This window comes from Ictidomys tridecemlineatus, chromosome 9 (assembly GCF_052094955.1).
Source record: "Ictidomys tridecemlineatus isolate mIctTri1 chromosome 9, mIctTri1.hap1, whole genome shotgun sequence".
Taxonomy (NCBI): domain Eukaryota; kingdom Metazoa; phylum Chordata; class Mammalia; order Rodentia; family Sciuridae; genus Ictidomys; species Ictidomys tridecemlineatus.
This window is the reverse complement of record NC_135485.1, coordinates 103792141-103816920: the sequence shown is the minus strand read 5'-3', so window position 1 is coordinate 103816920 and position 24780 is coordinate 103792141. Positions and strand designations below refer to the sequence as shown.

The window sequence follows — 24780 nt, the reverse complement described above, 5'->3', positions numbered from 1 at the left end:
TGGTTATAGTTTTCAGGGACGTTAAGGCATAAAAATGGAAGGTAAATACTTTATAACAATTTGGTAGTAATTATATATGTGTGATGAAACTTTTCAAATCCAAGAATACATTTTTGTATGCATTTTTTCATCTTTATAATTTTACAAACCTAACAGCTTTATAATTATTTTACAAAAAACAAAAGCAGGTCAGGTATACTGATGCACACCTGTAATTCCAGCTACTCGGAAGACTAACGCAGGATCACAAGTTTGAGGCCAGCTTGGACACTTAATGAGACCTTGTCTCAAAAAATAAAAAGGACTGGGGATGTGGCTCAATACTTTCCTAGCATGTGCAAGGCCCTAGGTTCAATCCTTTGTACCACAAAAACGAGAAAACACAACAAAAACAAAACAGTTTTTCACCAGAGTAAGAGATACACTGGGGTCAGACCCTACCTAAGGTAGAATTCCATCTCTGCCATTTGCAGCTATAAATTATTGAGCATTTAACAAATTTTCCTATGCCTCAGTTTCCTCATCTTAAAATGGGCACTGTATGTAACCAACCCCTGTAGGATTATTGTGGAGATTACAAGTGAAAACCATTTAAATGGTCTGTGACACAGACCTTAGCACCACATAAATGTAAAATATATTGTGTCCACCTAAAATTTAAGAATAAATATTTTTTAAAAATAAATAAATAAATCATAAATTAGGTTCATTTATTTTCCCAATACCATTCCCTATGGTTCCAAACAATACTGCAACCAACAGTCTTTGCAAATGAGACTCTTAACTTCACTACTTGTTTTCCTACAGCAAATGCAATCCCAGATTTATTAATCACTTATCTATTTGGAAGCAATACTGGAAAGTGGTCAAAAGCCGGTGTGTGTGTGTGTGTGTGTGTGTGTGTGTGTGTGTGTGTGTGTGTGTAGTACTGAGGATTAAAACCTGGGCCTTGCACATGCTAGGCAACCGTTCTACCACTAAGCTACATTCCAGACCTTTTCAAATTTTGAGAAAGGGCTTGAATTGTCCTTGAACTTGCAACCCTCCCAAGTAGCAGGGATTACAGGTATGTGCCACCACACCTGGCTTGATCAATTCTTTGAATTTCAAGTATAATAGAGGGAATTTTTGAAAAATAGGGATTTAAGTGAATTTGGATGGGACCTAAAAATCTGTGTAAGCATCACTTTCTTCATTTGTAAATAGCTGTAAGAGTTGTTAGTGATAACATGAGACACTGGCACTTAAGTGACCAATACTATCAGATACCATTAATAATCAGTACTATCAGATGCTATTAAACTTGGAAAGGTTAAGAAAGGATGAGTAAATGAATCAGATTTCCAAACTGTGCAAACATCTGGTTAATCTTTTCAATTTCACCATTAGGAAAAACTTGTGAAAGTTCAATCACCAACTTTATATCTAAGTTACACTGGATAGGGAGTGGTAATTAAACCACCTGGGACATGTTGCTAAATTAGTCCTTGACTCGGTGACTTCTGCCTACCACCCTCAATTACACCAGATCTTCCTCATCTCCCCTCCCCTAACCCTACATAAAGAATAAGTATGAATTCAGGAAGAGAAAGAAACAGCTGATGAACTGTTTGGAAATAGCTACATAACCATAACACCCAAATGATTTTTTTTTTTTAAAGTGAGAGTGAGAGAGAGAGGGGGACAGAGAGAGAGAGAGAATTTTAACATTTATTTATTTTTTTTCTTAGTTCTCGGCAGACACAACATCTTCGTTTGTATGTGGTGCTGAGGATCGAACCCGGGGCCGCAAGCACACTAGGCGAGCGCGCTACCGCTTGAGCCACATCCCCAGCCCCACACCCAAATGATTTTAAGACCAACGAGGACCTTTCTCAATGACACAAAATAAATGTGCAAGTTCAATGCCACAGAACTAATAATGAGTAACAACAAGACTATAGTAAAGCACCTCCAGGAGAACTTCCCTTTATTTCTACTTTGCTTCACTCTTTAGTTGAATTGGAAAGATCATGAGTGGCTGAGTAAGAAATGTAAATGCTATGATGGCCAAGAAAGCTATCCAATTACTTCAACAATTTACTAACCCAACATTTCAGTGCATTGAAGGCAATTCGTTAAGGTATAAGACAAACACCAAAAGTATAGGTAGAGAACAAAAGGATAGCACTTTATAATTTCAAAATGGTAACATCAATCCTCAAACCTCTTCCAAAATATGAGTTTTAACTTGACAGGTAACATTTACTAAGTTGCTACCATCAAACAATATGCTATACGTATGTCAATATATTCTGTTTTCACAAAATTGTGAAATCACTATTCTCTCCACTCTTTAGATAAAACTTAATTCTCTGGAAAAATTAAACATGTCCAAGCTATAACCTACATTAAAACCCGGGATTATGGCTAAGGGATTATGGCTAAGAATACCATGTGTACTAGCATTACTTATTGTTTTAGTGTAATTATTACTAGAACTTCATTCACTCTTAAACAAGCCCAGGACTGGATAATAAATGGTTACCAAGGTATTCTTCTAGATAGCATAACCCTACAGTATATATTATGTTCTGCTCCACAGCCTCAGGTTCAACACCTTCACTCACCTTGACAAGTACATGCCACTGCCAATAAATTAGTTAAAAAAAAAAAAGAGCATGAATGATATATATACTTCACCCCCCCACACACACACACACAGATACAAAATCTCACTACTAGGGAAAAAAGCAAGTAAATACTAAGAACCAATTATAGTGAGTATACTTTATCAGGCAGAACAGCATACTAATGCCTACTGATCAAATATCTTACACATACAGGTAATTATGAACAAGAATTCTCTTTTACAGATATAAATAACTAATTTTAACAAGGAAACTGTTATGTAAAAATATATAAATAGACTCTTCTAGTATCCAAATAGATTCTCAGGTATCTTTTTACCATGCACATCCCTCAGTACTTCCCAGGTATAAATTAGCATAATTAACTAGTGTGCAAAAAACAAGTAGCGCCTCAATATCCGTCTTGTAAAAGATGAAAAAAAATCTAGGTGAAAATGCTAAGACTTTGCCACATTAAATTAATTCTTTTGTGTCTTAAAAATATAGGTATATAAATTCATATAAAATAAAAGAAACCAACTATCTGGCATCACTCATAGTGTGACTGTAGATTTTGCAGGTCTTGTTCCTTGTCTGTAAAGTATCAAAACCACAATGTTCATACTCCTACTCTAAGTATTATGATTTGTTGGATTGAATCTAAAAATATTTCAAAAATTCACAAATGCTTAATCAATTTAAGGAATAATATAATTACCTGCTCAAAATTAATGACTAGTATTAGACTACTAAATAAAAAGACAAATTTGTTGGGGTTTAACAAAGGTTTATATATCTGCATAATCAGAATATGTAACTACCTTTTATTTTTTTAAAAATCCCTATAGCCCACACTTAAACTGCAAATTTTCTAATATATAATTTTAAAACTTGGATGCATTCTTAACAACTAGAAAGATATGTGAGCATCTTGTTACATTTTAAAATAAACTAATTCCTAAGGAGCAATACTATCTATTGACTAAATTACTGTGCAAATCTCAGAGCCTACAAATTCAGATGGGAGGATGTGATGACAGAAATAAAAGAAATAGATATGTGAACTAGAACAATAACAAGGATAATAATAAAATTTAAATGTCACTACTATTTAAACCCAAGATTACCAGAACATTCATATTTAAAAATAACTATAGAAAGATTGACACATGCTAAATATTATCAAAACTAAAAAATGTCTCAAAATATATCAATTTTTGGCTGGTTCGAAGGTAGTTAGTTATCTCAACTGAATAATCACTATCAATTACAGATCTAACTCCTTGTTGTACTCTTTGCCAAGTGTGGTGGTGGACACCTGTAATTCCAGCCCCTTGGGAAGCAGATGAAGGAGACGGCACTCTCGGGGTCAGCCGCAACAACTTAGTGATATCTCTCAAAATAAAAAAGGGCTAAGGATGTAGCTCAATAGTAAATGGCTGGGTTCAATCCCCAGTTCCCCCAATCAGAACAAGTGTTTATACTACAGAAAACAATACTAGTTACATTAACATGATTAATTATTAATATTGCAATTATTCTTTAAAATTTGTCAATAGGGCTGGGGGTTATAGCTTATTATGTATAAGGCCCTCAGTTCAATCCTCAGTACTGTGAGAATAAACACAAAAACACCTCACTGATAAAAATTCAAAAGGCAAACACTTTAAAGAAGATACTTTTAAAAATGACAAGCATAACTAAAATGTTAATTTAAAATTTAAATCAGTCTTTACATGTCACCATGAAACAAATGAGCAGTTAAATGCTGTAAATTTTGTGTTCACTTTTAACAATTTTTTCAATGATGGTCAATTATGCTAAAGGTTAAAAAATGTCAATGTAAACTATAGTTTTAACAAGGATATTATTAGTATATACCAAGAATTATCTTTCAAGAGAAAATATATTTTGAAGAAACATATTTCTTCAAATAAATTACAAAAACAAGTTTAGTCAGTGTTTCATGTGCCCCCAGGTTTGGTGTTGGTTACATATCCTTCTACTTATTATGATTAAGTTAATGAACTATCAAGTTTCTGAATATAGAAAGATATTCTTTTTTTTTTTTTTTTTAATTTTTAATGTTTAGTTCTCGGCAGACACAACATCTTTGTTGGTATGTGGTGCTGAGGATCGAACCCGGGCAGCACGCATGTCAGGCGAGTGCACTACCGCTTGAGCCACATCCCCAGCCCTAGAAAGATATTCTTTAACCTAGTAATTAGATTTAACCTAGTAATTAGATTTCTGAGATTTCTTTCAGGGAACTGACAGGACAATGACAGTTTCATATATTTTATATTAATAAAGACTATATATTAGATATATATAAAACCAAATAGTAACAAATCATGATGATCATGATGCAGGCACTGCACTATTTTTAAAAAATATTTTAAAACATTAGTATACCAGACACAGTGGTGCACAGTTACAATCCAACCTACTAGGGAAGCTGAGGAAGGATCACAAGCTCCAGATCACTCTGGACAAATTAGGAAGACCCTGCCTCAAAATGAAAATTAAAAAGGGCTGGGAATTAGCTCAGTGACAGAGTTCCACCCAATCCCCACCCCAGGTTTAATTCCTAGTATTAAAAAAAATAAAATCCTACTTACACAAAAGTAGGGGGAAACAGTACACAATCATATGAACAATGAGTCCTTTTACTTTTTTTTTTTAGCTCTATATTTCAGTCCTAAATAAATTATAGTGCATCAAAAAGAAATGAACTGGGCTGGGGATGTGGCTCAAGCGGTAGCGCGCTCGCCTGGCATGAGTGCGGCCTGGGTTCGATCCTCAGCAACACATATAAACAAAAATGTTGTGTCAGCCAAATACTAAAAAATAAATATTGAAAAAAAATTCTCTCTCTCTCTCACTCTCTCTTTAAAAAAATGAACTATCAAGACATGAAGATGTGAAGGAAACTTAAACGAATATTACTAAATCAAAGGTTACATATATAGGAGTCCAACTACAACTACACTCTAGAAAGGAAAAAAGGCATGGGGAGTAGAGACAGGCAGAGCAGAAAGGATTTTGGAAGAGTGTGACTATTCTGTATATTACAATAATGGTGGATATTAGTTACTACACATTTCACCAAACCCACAAAAGGTACAACACCAAGAATGAAATCTAATGATGAGTTAATGAAGGACCCATCAGTTGCAACAAATGTACTTCTCTGATGCCGGATGTTGACAGTGGGAAAGCTGTGCATGTGTGGGGGAAAAGAGCATATTTAGAACTCTTTGTACTTCCTACTCAATTTTGTTTTGAAACTAAAACTGCTCCTTAAAAAGTACTTAAAAGAGGAAAAAAGAAAGTAAAAAGGCATAAATAGGTATATGGTGAATTAGCATTTACACACAAGTTAACCAAAATATTACTAGAGAACACCTACTTATTAGGATTATAGGTTTTCTTCAGTGATCTCATGTTCCAAAGTTGTTTTACCAATATTATATTGAAGTCCAAATATATACCTGAATCTACTTCTAGTTGTTCTAGTACTCTGCCAATCCCCTCTTGCACCAATATCACATCACATTTTTTTATTTTTATTTTTTAGCTGTAGATGGACACAATATATTTCTTTTTATTTATTTATTTTATATGGTGCTGAGGATCAAACCCAGTGCCTCACACAATTGAGGCAAGTGCTCTATCACTGAGCTACAACCCCAGCCTCCAATATCACATTTTTAAGTTGCCTTTGTTTAATAATTTTTTTCCCTTGTGGCAGGGCAAGTTTCCCATTCCCCCTTTCTCTTCCTTTTAAAAATTTATTGGGCTGGAGATGCAGCTCTGTGGTATACTGCTTGCCTAGCATGTGTGAGGCCCCAAATTCGATACCCAGCACCACCAAAAAAAAGAGAGAGAGAAATTTACTAATGATTTTCATTTGTTTATATAACCTCCAAACAAACTTTACACAATCATTTATAAAGCATGTGTTGGCAAACTTTCTATAAAAGGCCAATGAACATTTTAGGACAGTAATCTATCACTTTAAAAAAATTTTTTCAAAACTTTTTAAAACGTAGAAGACTATGATATTTATGTAATTGTATATAATATATATAATTATGTTGATATATATTACATTTATATAATTACAGCAGGCCACAGTATGCAGAATTAAGCGTGAAATATCATACCTACCTTGCCTACAAAGATTTTGATATTGTGATTCAGTTTATACAGAGTTTAGTAGTATTTTATTCAATAATTAACATCTCTCCACTATTAAATCTTTTTCAAAAACAAACCTAGGATTCTTCATTTATTAAAGTTCTCCTTTGTATTCCTCAGTAGAGTCGCATAGTTACTATAAAACTGTGCTACTGTTATGTCATCAGAATGCAACTTACTGTTATAACTTACATTTAAAGTGTAAATGATAACTCTATTTGGGGGGAGCAATAATGGAAATTGAACCCAGGGTGGCAAGCATTCTATCCCTGAGCTATGTCCCCAACCTTTTAAAAAAAATTTATTTTATTTCATACCAGAATTGAGCTCAGCAACACTCAACCACTGAGCCACATCCCCAGCTCTATTTTATATTTTATTTAGAGACAGGGCCTCACTGAGTTAGTTAGCACCTCGCTTTTGCTGAGGCTGGCTTTGAACTCACGATCCTCCTGCGTCAGCATCCTCAGCTGCTGAGATTACAGGCATAAGCCACCATGCCCAGCAAAATTTTTATTTTGAGATAGGATCTCACTATATTATACAAACTGGCCTCAAACTTGCGGTCCTCCTGCCTCAGCCTCACAAATTGCTGGATTATAGGCATCTATCTGCCACCACTTCCAGCTCATTTATTTATTTTTCTTAAATATAAATGCATTTTTTTCCTATTCAGTAATTCATTAATATAAAGTGAAGGAAAGAGCTGGGTTCAATACCAAAGCCTGGCACATAAGCACTCAAATGTTTGAATAAATGGATGATTCTAATATTACTTCCCAAAATCTCACAAACTACAGCACAGATTTAAGAAACTAAACACTCTCTCACATATGGAAAGAACAAAAGGAAATAAAGTGGGGCTGGGGATGTGGCTCAAGTGGTAGTGCGCTCGCCTAGCATGCATGAGGCACTGGATTCAATTCTCAGCACCACATAAAAGTAAAATAAAGATGTCGTGTCACCTAAAACTAAAAAATAAATATTTTTTTTTTAAAAAGAAGGAAATAAAGTGGGTGGGACTGGAATGCAGACAGACAAGTGGTAACCGGATCAATGTATGCAACAAGAGCCTTAAAGGCTGGCAGTATCATTAAAACTGGGAGTGAAGGGAGGTAAAAGAGAATTCAGTAAAAGCTGATTAGAGAGTAGCTAGGTCCCTCAATCCCCTCTGCTACTCCAAGCTACTCGGACTGCTGCCAGAAGACTTCAAAAAGAAAAAGAAAATAAGCATCTTAGGGACAGAGGTAGGGAAAGGAATATGCTTTAAATGTGTGTATATCCTAAAAAGCATAACTTATGATTTTTGTACGCATATAGAATTACAGAAAGTTATAAAAGTCAACATTCAGAAGACAAAACAAGAGGGAGGGAATGAACAGGAGAAGGAAAAGTGAGAGACAATACCTGGGAATTTAAATAAGACATACAAGACTGCAAAATACATGAAATTTCCCACAGAACTAGTCTTAAAAAATCCAAAATCTGAATGTTTCAAAAAGAATAAAAAGATGAGACGATAGGCTGGGGTTGTAGCTCAGTGGAAGAGTGCTTGCCTAGCATGTGTGAAGTACTGGGTTCAATTCTCAGCACCACATATAAATAAATAAAATAAAGGTCCATCGACAATGAAAAAATATTTAAAAAAAAAAAGACAGGAGAGGGAAAACACAAATAAATCTGTCAGATGTGATAGATATGAATTGCCATATTTAAAAAGTCCTGCCTTTTGGCTTTCAACTCAGGAGGCCAAAGCACAACTTTCTTCAGTTGTCCTGAATCCAGGTTCTTCTGACATCAGCAACCTTCACAATGCTGCCCAGCTTGAACTCCAAGATCAAAGTCATATGCCTGAGGTGCACTGGGTGGAAAGGTTATTACTGTATCTTCTATGAGAGGTCTACCTCCAAAAGAAAAAAAGGTTGGTCATGACATCCCCAAGGCAACCAGTAAATGTAAGGGTCTTAGGACAGTGAAACGGACCATTCCAAACCAAGAAGGTGAGTCTGAAGTGGTATCTTCTACCTTTGCCCTCATTATCAAAGCCTCAAAGAACCAAGAGACAAAAATAAACAGAAAAAAAAAATTTAAACACAGTGGAAATATCACTTTCAATGAAACTGTCAACATTGTTCCAGAGAATTTTTTGGAACCACTGAAAAGATCCTGTGGACTGCCCTGCCCAGCCCAGTCTGCGAGCTGCAATGTTGATGGCAGCCACCCTCTATATGACATCAACAGAGGTACAGTGGAATACCCAAAAGAAAGAAGTACAAGGGAAAATATTAAATAAAGGATTGACAACCAGAAATAAAGTTTAAAAAAGTAAGAAGTTAATACACTGTATGTCAATGTGAAATGGGACAAGAACCTACAAATTTCTAAGCAATGGGGATATGAAAGGAATAAGTCATATTTAAAAGAAAAAAATCATCAGAATCATTTTAGACTTATCAACAGAACTACAGAACAATTATCTTGAAAATTCCAAAGAATTCTATGCCCAGGCAAACCACCAGAACAATACTGCTTAATATTCAAAGTCTCAAAAAGTTCTTTAACTAGCATATATCTTCATTTTTTTCTTTTACTTTTTTGTCCACTGAGGCATTTTATTGTTATGTACGTTTTATATCCCCAGAAAAAGAATCCCATGATTTTTCCTCCTGTGTTTTCGTCCTGCTTCTTCATAGTCTATGATTCCAGCTGAAGTTGTCAGTACAATGCAACCAAACTGATGGGATGGGAACAAATTATTCTGACATTTTTCTAGATCTCTGAGCTGCACATAAAACCTGGGGCTGATCATTCCACACTTGTTTAACCTGCTTGTGAGGGTGACAACAATTTTCCCAGCTCTGTGATCATCCATGATTTCAAATTCGCCAATGTAACCATGCTTCATCATCACAGAAAACAGACAATGACTTTGGAGTACGGCCTAATAAGAACCTGGTGTTTGCCTCTCTTTTTAGCACCATTGATGTTCTTGAGATCATCAGCCAGGACAGTCATGCACACTATTATGGCAGCACGAAAATATCTTTTCTTAAAAAAAAAAATTACTAAAGATGTGATCCACCAAAGTGACACAAGAAATCAAGTAAGAGGAAGGCAATGGACACAGGCAACAGAGGGGTGCAACAGAGAAGCAAAATGAGAGGGAATCAGAAACACAGTAAAAGGAGATCAAGTGAAGACGAATGTGCAACAAATATAGAGTTAATAGTTCAGACTGGAGTAATGTGATTCAGGTGAATGTGAGTAGAGAAATATGATTTGATGGCTATTATGAGCAAGACACATTTCCTAAAAAAACAAGAGGATGGGGCCCAGTGGTAGAGCACTTGCCTAGCATGCACAAGGCCCTGGGTTCATCCCTAGCACTGTAATAAAGAAAAAATGAAAACCACTAAATACTATGGGTTCTGGCCCAGGTTAAATCCATACTTAACTCAGTTTGATCATGTATATGATAATGAAGTTCTTTTTCCCTCCTTTGTGTTCAGCCCCCTTATTGGACCCAAAAGAGTATTGCTTTAATCTAATCTTAAAATAAGATAATAGAGTGGCCTATTCCCACAAACTGCTCTCCTACTGCATGTTCTTGCCTGGCCCACAACACAACCCTGCCAGATAATAACTGCAGATTCCTCTGTTTCCAAGAACCTGAACAAGGTTTCCCCAGGAAGAGCTTTAGTAGACATTATAGAAGCTGAAGCCAAACTAGGAACAAGAAATTGTATTCAAATTATTTTCTCTCGGGAACTTTTGTAAACTAAACAACATGTTAACTGAAAGATACACACAATGAAGATTACTACAAAAAATGGAATTATTAACAGGAAATTCAAGATAGAAAGTAGGAAGGAGACAAAGAAATAATCATGATAAAGAGAGTATTTAAAAAAATGAGGTACTGATGATCTCTTAGGTTATGGATACACAGATATCCAGTTTCTTTCTCTAAAACTTACGAATGTTTTATACTTTGTTTCCCTACATAAGCAGTTCACTCATTGAGGAAAAAGACCTAAGAATTAATTAACTTGACAGCCAACTAAACTTGAACAATTATTTTATTTGACCAGTACTGTTTTTAACTTCAATTTGTTGTCAAAATACCTACCTTATAGATATGCTACCCCCTGCATGAAAGGATATAAGTAAAAGGTTATACTGGTCGTCAATATAGAAATAATTGTTAAACCACACTATGTAATACATTCTATCAAAAAAAAAGTGAGTGCTTTACATATTGATATATAATGCTCTAAAATAAATATTGAGCAAAAATGCAATGTACCAGAATACTGTGGAAGATGGCTATTATTTATATATTTTTTTAAATCACATTTACTTGTATATACAAAATGTCTATTAAAAAAAGAAAACACATGGATATGCTGATTGCTTCAAATGATGATCTCTCTAAACAGGAATCAGCTTGAGACGATTTCACTGTAGATTCCTGCACAAATCCCAAGTTTTGAACAGTATTAAGACTACCTAGTCACACAGTTGAAAAAAAAAAAAAGCAATAAAATTAAGCCATAGAATAATTTTAACTTTATACAAGACCAAATAAATAGCTTTGGAAGTTTAAAATATACTGAAAAGGTTTTCTAGGATAAAATTAAATCATTTAATCCAACCAAATTGAACATATCCAGTTTTACTTTACAAAATCAAATGAAATATATATTCATATATTTGTACATACTACAATGTGTCTAGAGTCCCAAGTAGTAATGTACAATTTGAAAGTCACTATCTACATGGCTAATTAAAGTTATCAAAGTTAAATAATGTTTAAAATTCATTTCCTTGATTGATCTAGGCACATTTTCAAGTTTGTAACTGACATGTTAAATTAGTGGCTAATGCAATAGACAGCATACTACAGTATTTCCTTTATCACAGAAAGTTCTCCTGAATGGCCTTTTTATAGTAGGATCCTCAAAAAACTAAAGAACATGAGTTCTTTGGAAAGGGAAACTCAGTGGTTGGGGATAGGGAACAGATAAATTTTTCACATTAAAAGGATTAGTCTATGCCAGGCCATGTGCTTGATATATTTCATGTTAACTCAATCCCTACTGCAATCTGGTTTCCTGTGTAATTCTATGCATTTATTTAAAGCACTTAAAAACATTCTGAAATGTGTTTGATTCCTACTGCAAAAAAAGAAAAAAATCTTATAACTTCACCAGACTACTAAAGAGAACAATTCAAATTTTGGACCACAAGTATGTATTATTAAACCAAGGGAAAAAGATTATAAAAATACAGTAAATGCTAAATACCATTAACATGGCAAAACTCAAAGTTCAAATGAAATATCTGAACAAAATTCACTCCTAAAAACAAAATTAAAAAAAAAAAATCACTCCTATTCCCACAATCGAAACAATATGATATAATCCTTTCAGAGAAATTATTTTATATTTGACCTTTTTTCCCTTCTTTTTTTGGTACTGGATATTGAACCCAGGGGCACTTAACTACTGAGCCACATCTCCAGCCCTTTTTTTATATTTTATTTAGAGACAGGGTTTCGCTGAGTTGCTTAGGCTGATTTTGAACTCATCCTCCTGCCTCAGCCTCCCAAGGCACTGGGATTACAGGCCTGTGCACCACGCCTGGCTATATTTAACTTTTTACATTCATAAAATTATTAAATATATTACACCATATTAACATTTACATTAATATACAAACATATTGGTATATATTGATCATATATTTATATATTTTATATTTGTGTATAATGATGATGTATGTATCAATTTTATAATGATGATTTATGCATCAATTTTCTTTATTAAAAGAAAAGAATTGGAGGGTTTATTTAGGTTGAATTTTACTTTGATTTTTTTTCTTGAACAGGACAATAATAAAGCTTGAGACCTGGGTCTGAATTCTGGCTCTCATTTAGGAACTATGTGACAGAAAAAAAAATTTACCTGAAACATGAACTCCCTACCCATTCATTTCATTCAGTAAAAAAAAACACAAGAAAAAATGTTCATTTTATCTCTCCATTAAGATGTCAGATTTTCTTAATTAATACTTGAAATTATCCATGTTGATACACAGGCTACTGCCCTATAAGAATTTTTATAGCAATATTAACATATTCATGTAAAAATGAAAATTTTATTGACTCATTATAATCAACAGCAAAGAAAGAATATTTTAACTAATTTCTGTATAGTACTTTGTTGTAACAAGCTTAAAATACATAATGAACATGTGTGTTTTAGCTGAAACTTTTTCAAAACAATTTTTCAACTCTGAGAAACCTTTCACCAAAATTAGTAAAAGTACTAAAAATTCTAGACCCATTATATTAAATACAATTAGTATACAGTCCACCTTCTATATCTGCAGGCTTGTTATTGGCAGATTCAATCAACCTCAGATGGAATATTCTGGAAAAAAACATAGTGTCTATACCAAACATATACAATTTTTTCTTGTCACTATTCCTAAACAATATAGAACAAATTACATAGCACTAATGTTGTAATATGTATTATAATTAACTTAGAGATGACTTCAAGTATACAGGAGGCTGTGTATAGGTTATATGCAAACATTACACCATTTTATAGAAAAAACTCTCCCCACATTTTTTTATTTTATAGCTGTAGCAAAATGCCTGATAAGTTTATCAAAATAAATTTCCTTTTCTGAAGTCACCCAAAGAAAGCACATTGCATGCTTACTGGAAAGCAGATGTCACCATTGTGAAAGTACAACTCTGGAATGTGGTTATTTTGTTTAAATAACACCCCAGTTGTGTGATCTTGGGGAAAGTTAGTCACACAAATTTAACCTTGGTGCCTTGGTTTCCTCATCTGTGAAATAATAATACTACCTACTTTACAGGATTGCTATAAGGATGGTATGAATATATGTAAAGGAATTAGTGTGGTACCTGACTTACATTAAGTGCTATGTTAGCAACTACTAAAAAATAAAGTTCTGTTTACATTAAAAAATAGCTGTTACACACAGGTCATTTTTAAAAGGCCATTTTTTTGTTGTTGTTTATTTTGTTTGTCATTTCTGGAGTTTGTTGTTTAGAACTCTGAATCCATACACATGAAATACAATACTGCTTGGGTCTGTCATGATCCACTGGAAACTAACAGTGTGATTCAACTTCAGCTTTCCATTATTTCTATGGAATAACATTTTTAAAATTTACACTTCTAACTACATTCTCAGGTATTTTAGAGCAGAAATGGTTCTTTTCCCTTCCAGACACAACAACAGACTTATGAAGAAACATTTGATTTTTTTATGTATATTTTTTACATAATACCTTTGGACATAATACCTTTTATTTTATTTATTTATTTATATGTGGTGCTGAGGATCAAACCCAGAGCCTCACACATGCCAGACAAGAGCTCTACCACTCAGCCACAACCCCAGTGCCCCCACTCCCCCTGAACATTTGGATATATCAAAAATTTTTAGCAGTGGGAAGAGTATCTTAGGGTGGGAGACCATAGGCTTTGCATTTCTTGCTAATGGCCAAGGATTGATAATCAAAAGGCTGCAGAATTTCCTAGCAGAGGAAAAAGATGTGTGCTTGGAACGCATTGATAGAGTATTAACCTCATCTGGTCCTTCGTAACTGACAAATTCTCATCTTTGAATACTGCATTTAAAAATCAAAATTACCTTAACATGCCTTATTCCCAATTTTTCAACTAAACTTAGAAATTTCAATGTTTCTAGTAACAGATATTAAAATGAGACTATAACCCATGCTCATTTTCACTGATCAAGACTGTACAACTCATACGCAACAGATGTTAAAGGAAATTTCTAGTGGGAGCAGGGAAGAAAAAGGAGAAATTACCATTGATAGAAAAGTTACTTCATAGGTCTCTTATTAAGTCGAGGACTGCTGGTACTTCCAAAATAATCTAAATCTTATATAAATTAAACAGAACATTTTATAAAAGTGTTATTTGCCCACAATTTTCTATTCAAGTTAGATTAAGCTTACATAATTCACTTTATGTATGATTCTCTGCAATTTCAGTGAGTAAACTGTTTATCTACACTAAATGTATTGAAGCCAAATAACTATTCATATTAGGTCAGAGTATAAAGTGAAATGAAGTTTGTGACACAAATGCTAGAACCAAATTTATTTGGCTTATCAATCATCCTTGATATATTGGGTTCTTCAATTAAAACAAAAACACCTATACTAATTTATAAAGTATACCAATCAACAAAACAGTGTTTCACTGACACACACACTGAATTTTACAACACAACACTTATTTGTAAATATGTATTTAAGCCTTATTTAAACTCTCTGCCAATTCAAAGCATGTTTCTAAAGTATAAAAAAAGAAACATTAAATCTTCTGGCTGTCCAAGTTGATTCACTGAAGAAATTAATGTAGAGTTCAAATAGTTCAAGTTACAATGTAAAAACAAGTAAAATTACATGCCTTCAGTTAACTGAAGAAATCAAAATTTATCTTACCTTAAAAACAAATACAAGGTGAAAAAGGAGGGGGATAATAAAGAATGCAGAATGAAGATAAAGCTACAAAGAAAGATGAGCCACTGGAAATAAGATGGCCTGGGGACACTGCTTTACCATCTTAAGTAATACCAAGTCTAATTTTGACCTAGCCACAATTCAAATGCCCATAGGATTGACAGAAGAGTACTGTTTGTCCAATATTAAAAATTCTGTCACATCACCTGTAAAAAAGTAAAATGCTTCCTTTAATTTTCTCTTTTACGTTTCTTGTCACTTTAATACTTATAAACCCTACCTTAATGTAACTAAACCCATACACACAATTAAAACCTTACAAGGACTTAAAATGACTAATATTGTATGTAATTTCCACTGACAAAAACTACCAAATGTCTATGAAAGGTGAGATAAGGAGGAAAAGCCCATGGCTCTCTCTAAATGCTTATTATGCAGTTAAAAAAAAAAAGCATTAATGACACAAGTTAGCTGGAGTACCAATGAAATATGATTTTTTGGTCAGCAATATTACCCTCAACTGCAACACAGTATTAATCAGTTGCTTAAAAAAAAAAAAATCCAGGTTGGGGTTGTAGCTCAGTGGTAGAACTCTTGCCTAGCGTATGTGAGGCACAGAGTTGGCTCCTCAGCACTACATTAAAAAAATACTGTGTCCAGCTACAACTAAAAAAGGAGGTAAGATGGCCTGGGGACACTGCCTCACCTAAAAAAAAATATTAAAAAAAAAAATCCAAGACCAGGGGTACAGATCATTGGTAGAGTGTATGACTATCATCATGCAGGAGGCCCTGGGTTCAAGCTCTGGTGCCAAAAATAAATAAATAATGAAACTGTCAAAAGAAATACTACATCATTAGCCTGTGGACAAGGGTACATAAAAAGTAGTAAAAATTTGTATTTCTCACTAAAAATGCACACTTCCATACTATTTTACATATAACCCCAAACTACTATAGTTTCAATCTAGGTTTCTACATTTTAAGTTCTTGGGTTGTTTGTCTCCCTAATTTTTTTTTTAATTCCTCTTTCTAAATTTAAACACACTATCCAAATCTTCCTGGGCCAGGACTAGAACACTGTATCAGTGATCATAACACTGGGAATTAAGCTTAAGAGTTTAAAATGAACAAGGTATAGAATCACATTTTGTATTAACTTTGTATCCTTTGGTACACAACCCTAAACATACCAGGGACTATAAACATTTACTAACTCAAAATCGTCCTTCACCACTTGAGTTAATAGTTTGTGCTGAAACAAACCTGAACAGCTTCACAAAATCTGAAGGACCTAAAAGTTACTGATGAAACTTTACGAACACATTACTGTTTTATCATTTAAAGATTTTTAAAGCTTGCCTCCATTACTACTGTAACCTTTCTTCCCCAACACTAGAATAGTGGCTTGGAGCAGATCCTGTCAAAAGTGGACATCAGAATCTCTTAAAGGCGTTTTAAATTTTACACATTTATACTTCGTTGTTATATAAGTTTAATGCTCTAAAGTCAGCTAATTTTATTAGCTACTTAAGAGAGGTTTGCAGTCAATTAATTCCCAGAAACATAAATGAAAACTGGTTCCAATAAATAACAAGCAAAGAAACAGAAAAACTGCCTTAAATTCTGGCAACAAACAAGGACAGTTTGCATCAATGTAATATAAAAAAAAAAAAGCTACTGGTCTATGGGATAATTTTTTCAAAGTTTTTTAAATAAGTCTTTTATTTTAAAGTCAAAGCATATTGGTAGACTATTACCAAAATCACAAATTATCATGTACAGATTCACAAAAATACCTGGCAAGGAAAATCTGCAACAGGTTCCATAACGTCAAATGTTTTCTGGTTGCTAATATACTGCATTATGCACCTGAGACATTGTCACATATGTGTGACAATCCGTAAAAGGCAAGAGAGGCCCAGAAGTCTCAGTGAGCCAGTGTCAACAAACTCAAACTATGACAAAAATACCCTCTGCCTTAGGGTTAACTACCAACTTTCTGGCCTGAGATTAACTTGCTTTAAGAAAGTTTAAAATGGTGCCTATATGGAGAGGAAAGCTTGTAGCATGAAAAGAAAAAAATCAAATGGAAAAGCACTCTTAAAAGTTAAGTTCTACTTCCAATAAACCGTGTCTCGGAAATCTTCCAGGCGATGAAGACACGGAAGAACAGATGGATCTAGACGCGATCGCATTCTCTGAGGCGTGCGCACTGCGCGGAAAGGATGAATGAATGGAAGACAGGCGCGTGTGAAATGCAGCAGGTCCGGCCGGCAAGCCGACCGGCGGCAGCGCTCAGTGGCAGCGATCAGTAGGCCTCGCTCCTCCCCCTTCCCTCCTCCATGACAGCCCAGTCCCAAGCATGGAGGGGCGAGGACAATGTGATCCCCCTTCTCACCACCACCACCACCCTCATTCTACTCGAGAGAGCTTAACCACGCGACACTGGGGTTTCCTCCCCATCCCAAACCTTTTTCGCCTCCCCAGCCGCCAACCCCGGCAACTCTCTGATGCGCTGGAGTAACATGCGCTCGACCCTCTCGTCTCCCCTCGGCGAGATCGAAGCTTCTCCGCGCGTGCCGCGGCTCCACTCCCGCCTATCCCACCCTCTCGCGCCGCGCGCCCACCGGCTTCCCAGCCCACCGGTCTAAAGAAGACCCTCGCGCGCCCGGCACCCGAGCCCCTGGACTGGCGCGCTGGAAGGAGGGAGGGAGATGGAAAAGCTGCCCCGAGGATCCCTCCTCCATCTCATTCCAGATCGGCTCGCCGCCCACCCTCCTTGCGGATCACAGTGCCCGCTCCGAGCCGGCCCCGCGCCCTTCTATCACGAAGACAATCCCACACACCTAGCCCCGAGCCTCCGTCATCCTACACCCCGGTGGACAACGCGCGGCTCCGCAGGAGGCGCCACGCCGCCCCTCCCCCACCAGCTCCCCCAGTTCTCGGGCCCCCACCAGAACGTGTGCGCTACACGCCGCCTCGGTCAGCCTCCAGGGCACCCCCAGTTGCCCGCGGAAGGTCAGGCCCAAGAAGAGGGGGAGGGGGCGGCAAGGGATAGCGTGCGCGCCGGGAACGCAGTCCCGCGGGGTCCCTCAGTCCGGAGGGAGACCGAGCGCGGGGACCCGTGGGGGTGGGGGCCAAAGGCAATACTCACCGGTTCCACAGTCGCCATCTTAGATCGATCTGATCGCACAACCGCTCCTGAAGGGGGGGTGAGAGGAAAAAAAATGAGATTCAAACCGGATTGGCCAGTTACTGTCCACGTGACGGACGTGTCCGTTTGGCCCTGGCGGCGCCTGCGCAAGACTGCGGCTGCGTGTGTAACAAGAGGCTTCTGGGAAGTGGAGTCTCTGTCTCTCTCTCTCTCTCTCTCGCTCGCTCGCTTTTTTTTTTAGGCAGACTTTTTTTTTTTTTTTTTAAAAAGGGACTGATCACGTGGTCGTTCAGCGGGTTCGGCACTCGCGTGCTGTGGAGTGATTTTCAGTCCTCTGCTCTTCCGCCTGGATAGTTGCCGTCGTACTTACTGCTTGGCATGCCTAATGTACCCTTTGTCGCCCCATCCTCCCATCTTCCCCAGGAGGTTGGGAACTGCAGGCTCAGCACACACAATTAGGCTTCATTTGCTTAGTTGAGGTCCTAGGACAAGTTGCTTGTGCGTTTATTTAGTTTTCTTTTGACCTCCCACCATTTTCTTTTTAGTTTCAAAAAGAGGCGGCGATGGAGAGTCGTTTAAGCAATCATCCGTCCCCCGGCTCCGCTAGCGCTGGTGACCACTTGTTGCCATCACTGCGAAAAGGGATCGGCGGAACCGCCCGCAGTGTCCACTCGCCGCTGCTGGGGGGAGGGGGGGTGCACCCGACAGTTTTTTCTGTTCCAAATCCTGAGATTAAGATCTCAGGGATAAATCTTCTGGAAGTAAAGATTATTTGGAAGTTCTGTCCAGCCGGTTCCAATATTCTGATTTAACGTGAACAGAAATAGCCTAAGTCCAGGTGCCAGCCAGGGAAGCCACTCTGGGCTCCGCTGACTAAGCCCTGGACTGACCGTCAGGAGTCGTTAAGCCGGGTCAACTATGACTCTTGACGTTGACTCATTCTCCTTAGGGAGTGACTTAATCATTCTGTACTTCTTTTCATTTATGAACCGAAGGTGATAATACACTTACCTCACAAGGGTATGCTGTGGTAATGACTGTAACCAGCTTTGAAAATGCATCGGACTCTGTAAATACTTCATAATAAGCAACCGACTGCCTTCCTAAAGATCAGCTGCTTTTCTCTGCTATTGTTTTTTAAACAATGTTTTTTTGTTGTTGTTTACTTTGTTACATTATGATGTGCAGTAGTGCAATTTTTAAAGTTTCAAGTTCATTTTTTCTCTTTACGACTGTAGCTAACCTCAATAGGTGCTTTAATATTCAGGAAATTCACAAGAATCACTGGCAATTAAAAGTCTGTCCCTGGTCTGGCATGCTACATTTTCCTTCCTTCTAAGATACAGTGCTGTCATTTCTCAAGGCAGCGTTATTCTGAAGTCTGATTATTAATACAACAAAGGTGAAGAAATCTAGTAGACTACTACTATAAGGTTCGAATGAGGAAGACACGACCTCATTGCTGTCTCCCACGCTTCTTAAGAATGTTAACACCAGGAAAAGAAGTATAAACAGGCTGCCTGTGTCTGACTCCTTATGGTGCTGCTGATGTCCAGAGCTGTGTCATACCTATTATTGAGTACATAATGGGTGCTTGGGATGACTAACACATAATTGAGGCTATATAAGAACTCGAAGTCATGGCCAGCTCATATGTTTTAGTTTACCTGGTTGGCATAGGTGATTAATGAAAGCTGTTGTCTAGGCATCTTAGCTCCAGTAGGTTCTAAAGGAGATAAGATTATTAAAAAAATTAACCAATAAATAAGAAATTATTACTTATACCATCCAAAGTAATCACAGTTAATCCTATTAATATTTTCTGCTGGTCAAAAGTTATTGGTTAACTTTTTTGAAGAGGCAGCATAGATGTACTATTTTCATGTAGCTACTAGATAGCAGAGCAAAAAGTAAACCAGATTGACAAGGAAATACCCACATAGGACTGAAAGCCATGATGTTCTTAAAACTTTTTTTTAAAAAAAATAGTTTCCTTTTTTTGTTGTTGTTGTTTTTCTTTTGATCAGAAACTCCCTACTCTAGTCAATGAAGACTCATACTTAATGATATTTACGTATGCATCCATTATTTACAGATTAATTTGTCTCCATTTTGTATATGCTTTTGTTGCATGTCTTGTCGCACATTAATATTTATACCACATGTTTTTGCCTAATACTGATATTGAAACCCAACTGTGTCAAAGATTAGATGATTAGATTTTTTTTTTTAGAGAGAGAGAGAATTTTAATATTTATTTTTTAGTTTTCGGAGGACACAACATCTTTATTTGTACCTGGTGCTGAGGATCCAACCCGGGCGGCACACATGCCAGGCGAGCGCTCTACTGCTTGAGCCACATCCCCAGCCCCAGATGAATAGATTTTTATGTAAGTTGTATGTGGTTGATTAGTTTCATTTCTGCTTTTTGTCTTGTTTTGTTTTTGTTTGTGAGTAGGGTATCATTATGTTTCCCAGGCTGGTCTCACACTCCTGGGCTCAAGTGATCCTCTTGCCTCATTCTGCAAGATAACTGGGACTATAAGTGTGCCACATAGTCCATGTTAATCTATGGATTAATATGCTCCATGTTAAACTTAAATATACATAGATAAACTTTATATTTTATTTCTCTATTAATTCCCAAAAATACATGTATTAGTACCACATTCATGCTTAGGCATTTAAAGAAAAAAAAACATTGAATTAAAATATTAGATTTGTAAAATGAGATATGGTATGTGATTGAGTTATTTTCTTTACACATATGGCCCAACCTAGCCTTACCATAACTACTATTTATAAGCCTGAAATAATTGGATATTGTTAAGTATTTGTAAATAATGATCTTTCCTCATGATCTTTTCTCTGTATAATGTATTCCTCAAGCTGCTATGTTACTTGTCTTTATAGATTTAACTCAGGGCAAAAGATTTAAATAATTAGAACACATCATTTGCTTTTGTTATATAATTAACTATTATTGGAATTTTATTCAGTTTTCTAGGTAACCAAAATCGTAGTTTTGCTGGGCTTTCAACTGTGGTTGAAACTGATCATTTCTGCCATGATCTATCCAAAGTTACTACTGATTAGGTAATTTTTAAAATCTCTAATCAATACAAAGCAACCATTTTTTCTTAAATAAGTAATTTTTGAGACAAAAGATGTGAAATTGCATAATAAAATAATCATTTTTATATTGTAATGTTGGGTGCTAACTTTAGATAATGTCTAAACTAGCTCCTGGTTAACATGTTTCAATCTTACTTTTTAAAACTGGGTTATACCTGTACTTTAATTTATACTCTTTTTTAATTGTTAATGTCATTTTCTATAATGATTTTTCTTTAGGAAAAGCTTAAGATAATGACTTCTAAGAGCATAAATAGTCTTGTGTAGTTGAAAATACGAGCACTAGTGTCAAACTATCTTGATCACAACTCTACTACTCATTGTATAACCATAAGCAGATTATTATAGCCTTCTTGTGCCTCATCTTTCTCATTAGTAAGATGGGAAAACTGATATTTTTTATCTTGTATGGGTAGGGCAAGAAATTGAGTTAATTCATGTGGCATGCTTAAAATAGTTCTTAGAATACAGAAAGCACTCAATGTTACCTATCATTAGCATGATGAAATATTGTATTTACTAAATTTCTTATTTCTGTTACCCAAGCCTATTATCTTTAAGGATATTCCAAGCTTCCATACTCAAAACTTGACTAACATTGATTTTCTATAATATTCCAAGTGTTTTTCATACTGATTACTTCATTTGACTATTTCAACAATTTATGAATTAATACTACTATTTCCATTTCACAGATAGGTAAATAGATTCAGTAATTAATGTTAAGAGACAGACTTCAAGTCCATACAAGAAACTGGTGAGCTGGAATCCAAACCCAATTTTCTTAATTCCAAGATTTGTTCTTTCACCACGCTGCAGCTGCTTTCTTCATATGGTATGCTTTCTTCCAATGCCTGTTTCTTTTCAAAATACATCTCATTCCAGGTTCCCTTACATCCAAGAAGTACTCATTGAAGGATATTTAAAGGACACAGGAAGCATAGGCACTTCCTTCCTGGATTGTAAAATCCGGTTGGTATACTAAGTCATAGAAATAAAAATAGTTCTGCAGCCATATAAAGAAGTGTGACTAAGAACCCAAAGGATGCAGCTAATAAGCCCCATGAGGAGCACTCATGCACGTAATGAATGACACAGTCACATAATTCCTTCCCTCATTTCTTTCAGGTCTGTGTGTCATCTCTAGAGGGTCATGTCTTCCTTGACCACCCTGTCTAAATTAGCATCCCCTTACTCTGCTTCATTTTTCTTTAATCCATTTCATAACTCTCACTCTAAACTTGATATTATAGTAAACATTATTTAACTGTTGATTGCATCTACTACTAAAATAGTAGCTCCTTGATGATTTCTAGGTAGATTGGTAACAAATATTTGAGGAAAACAAAAAGTAATTTTTCCCCCAAAAGTCTAGCTTCACCACCAATAAAATGACCAATAGGAAAATTACTATGGTATATACTAGGTGCTATGTTAAGTATGGACTTACAGTGCCTTGTTTATCTTAAACAACATTCTGTAGTAGATATATCTGAGTTTTCAGATAAGGAAGAGTTCTAAACCAATCTATAATATTGACTAGATTGTAATTCGACCACTAATAAAAAAGATCATTCTCTGAAATAATGCAAAGGAAATAATCTGCAGAGAGTATGTGAAAATTCATGTTAAATGCTATGTTGGACCAAAATGAACTTAATTTACCTTTGTAAGATTAAAATCTGGAAAAAAATTAAAACGTATGAAATAAAACCAATAACCTTTGGAAACACCTGTCAAAGGACAAAAATTACAACAATTTAGTTTAAAGGACTTAATTGGCCATATTTTCAATTCTAGAATCAGGCAATACTTGAATTTACGAAGTAGAACAAGGAGATTGGTTTCATAGAGAAGAACTAAAGAAAGCAGAAACAAAAAAAGCGATCAGTCATTTCAAAGTTGCTTTCCTGGGCTGCTTATGTAGCTTAGTTGGTAGAATTCTTGTCTTGCAAGCACTAAGGCCCTGGGTCACAATATCACAAATACAGAGTTGCTTTCATTCTGAGACAGGAAAATAACTAGTTGGTATCAGTATATTTTAGGATTCTTTTAGTATAAGAATGAAGGTAGAGGGAATTTAATTATCATATCAATTAAAACTGGTCTTTTGGAAAATTTGGGTGTTATCTCTTTAATCTTTATTTCTCCAAAGGTCAAATAAACTGCTTAATTTTTTCTTGGTAGTGTGGAACTTTAGCATGAGTGACTCCATTTTGATTTTAGTTGTTGGGGCTCAGTGTAGGAGCCTTATCCAAATCAATAACCTCTGTAATTTTTATTTAAACACCCAAAATTTAATCAGAGATTTGAGTGAAACTCCAGAGAGGCCCATATGGATTTTCACTGTTACATACATGAGTAAGTGTCTGCACCACACTTGTCTAAAGAAAGAAATGTGTTAATAGTTGGAGTCAGAGACCAGAGAAGTACCACATGTTTATTATTACAGCTACCTGGGAGGCTCAGGCAGGAGGATCACAAATTCAAGGCTAATTCCTGGCAACTTATGGAAACTGTCTCAAAATAAAAAGGGGTGGAGATGTAGTTCAGTGATAGTGTGTCCCTCGGTTCAATCCCCAGACCAATACTATTACTATTAGTACTACTAATACTAATACTAATATACTTGCATTTGAATTGACCTGGAAAAGTTACTGATTAAATTGTTATATATGAATAAATGGGAAAATATATAATAATATAATGTCATAAAACTTTGAGTACATATATTAAGCTGAATTTGCAAATCAAAGTGAAAGATTTTAAGTTGCAATGTGATATATCTGGCAACTTAAACTGTAATTTCCATATTATTTTTCTAAACTATTATATGAAGAATTCATATGTTTGGGGCTGGGGATGTGGCTCAGGCGGTAGCGCGCTCGCCTGGCATGCGTGCGGCCCGGGTTGGATCCTCAGCACCACATACCAACAAAGATGTTGTGTCCGCCGAGAACTAAAAAAAAATAAATAAATATTAAAAAAATTCTCTCTCTCTCTCTCTCTCTCTCTCTCTCTTTAAAAAAAAAAAAGAATTCATATGTCATAACCTAAAGACTTGTTTTATAATTTTATTTTCATTTTATTATTTTATTTTTGAGACTGGGTTGCCCAGACTGGTCTTTAATTTGGTGG

At 35.8% G+C, this 24780-nt stretch overlaps 1 protein-coding gene and 1 pseudogene across 1 annotated transcript in view; both read right to left on the bottom strand.

Annotated features, from left to right (window-relative positions):
* The window catches only part of Eif4e (eukaryotic translation initiation factor 4E), a 36516-nt gene extending 17850 nt beyond the window's left edge, over positions 1-18666 (bottom strand). The window contains exon 1 of the mRNA XM_005325763.5: positions 18508-18666. Within this exon, the coding sequence (XP_005325820.1) occupies positions 18508-18525 (18 nt within the window). The 5' untranslated portion in view covers positions 18526-18666. The remainder of the gene's footprint in view (positions 1-18507) is intronic.
* On the bottom strand, positions 9288-9908 carry LOC106144902 (small ribosomal subunit protein uS8 pseudogene; annotated as a pseudogene).
* Positions 18667-24780: the final 6114 nt, after the last annotated feature.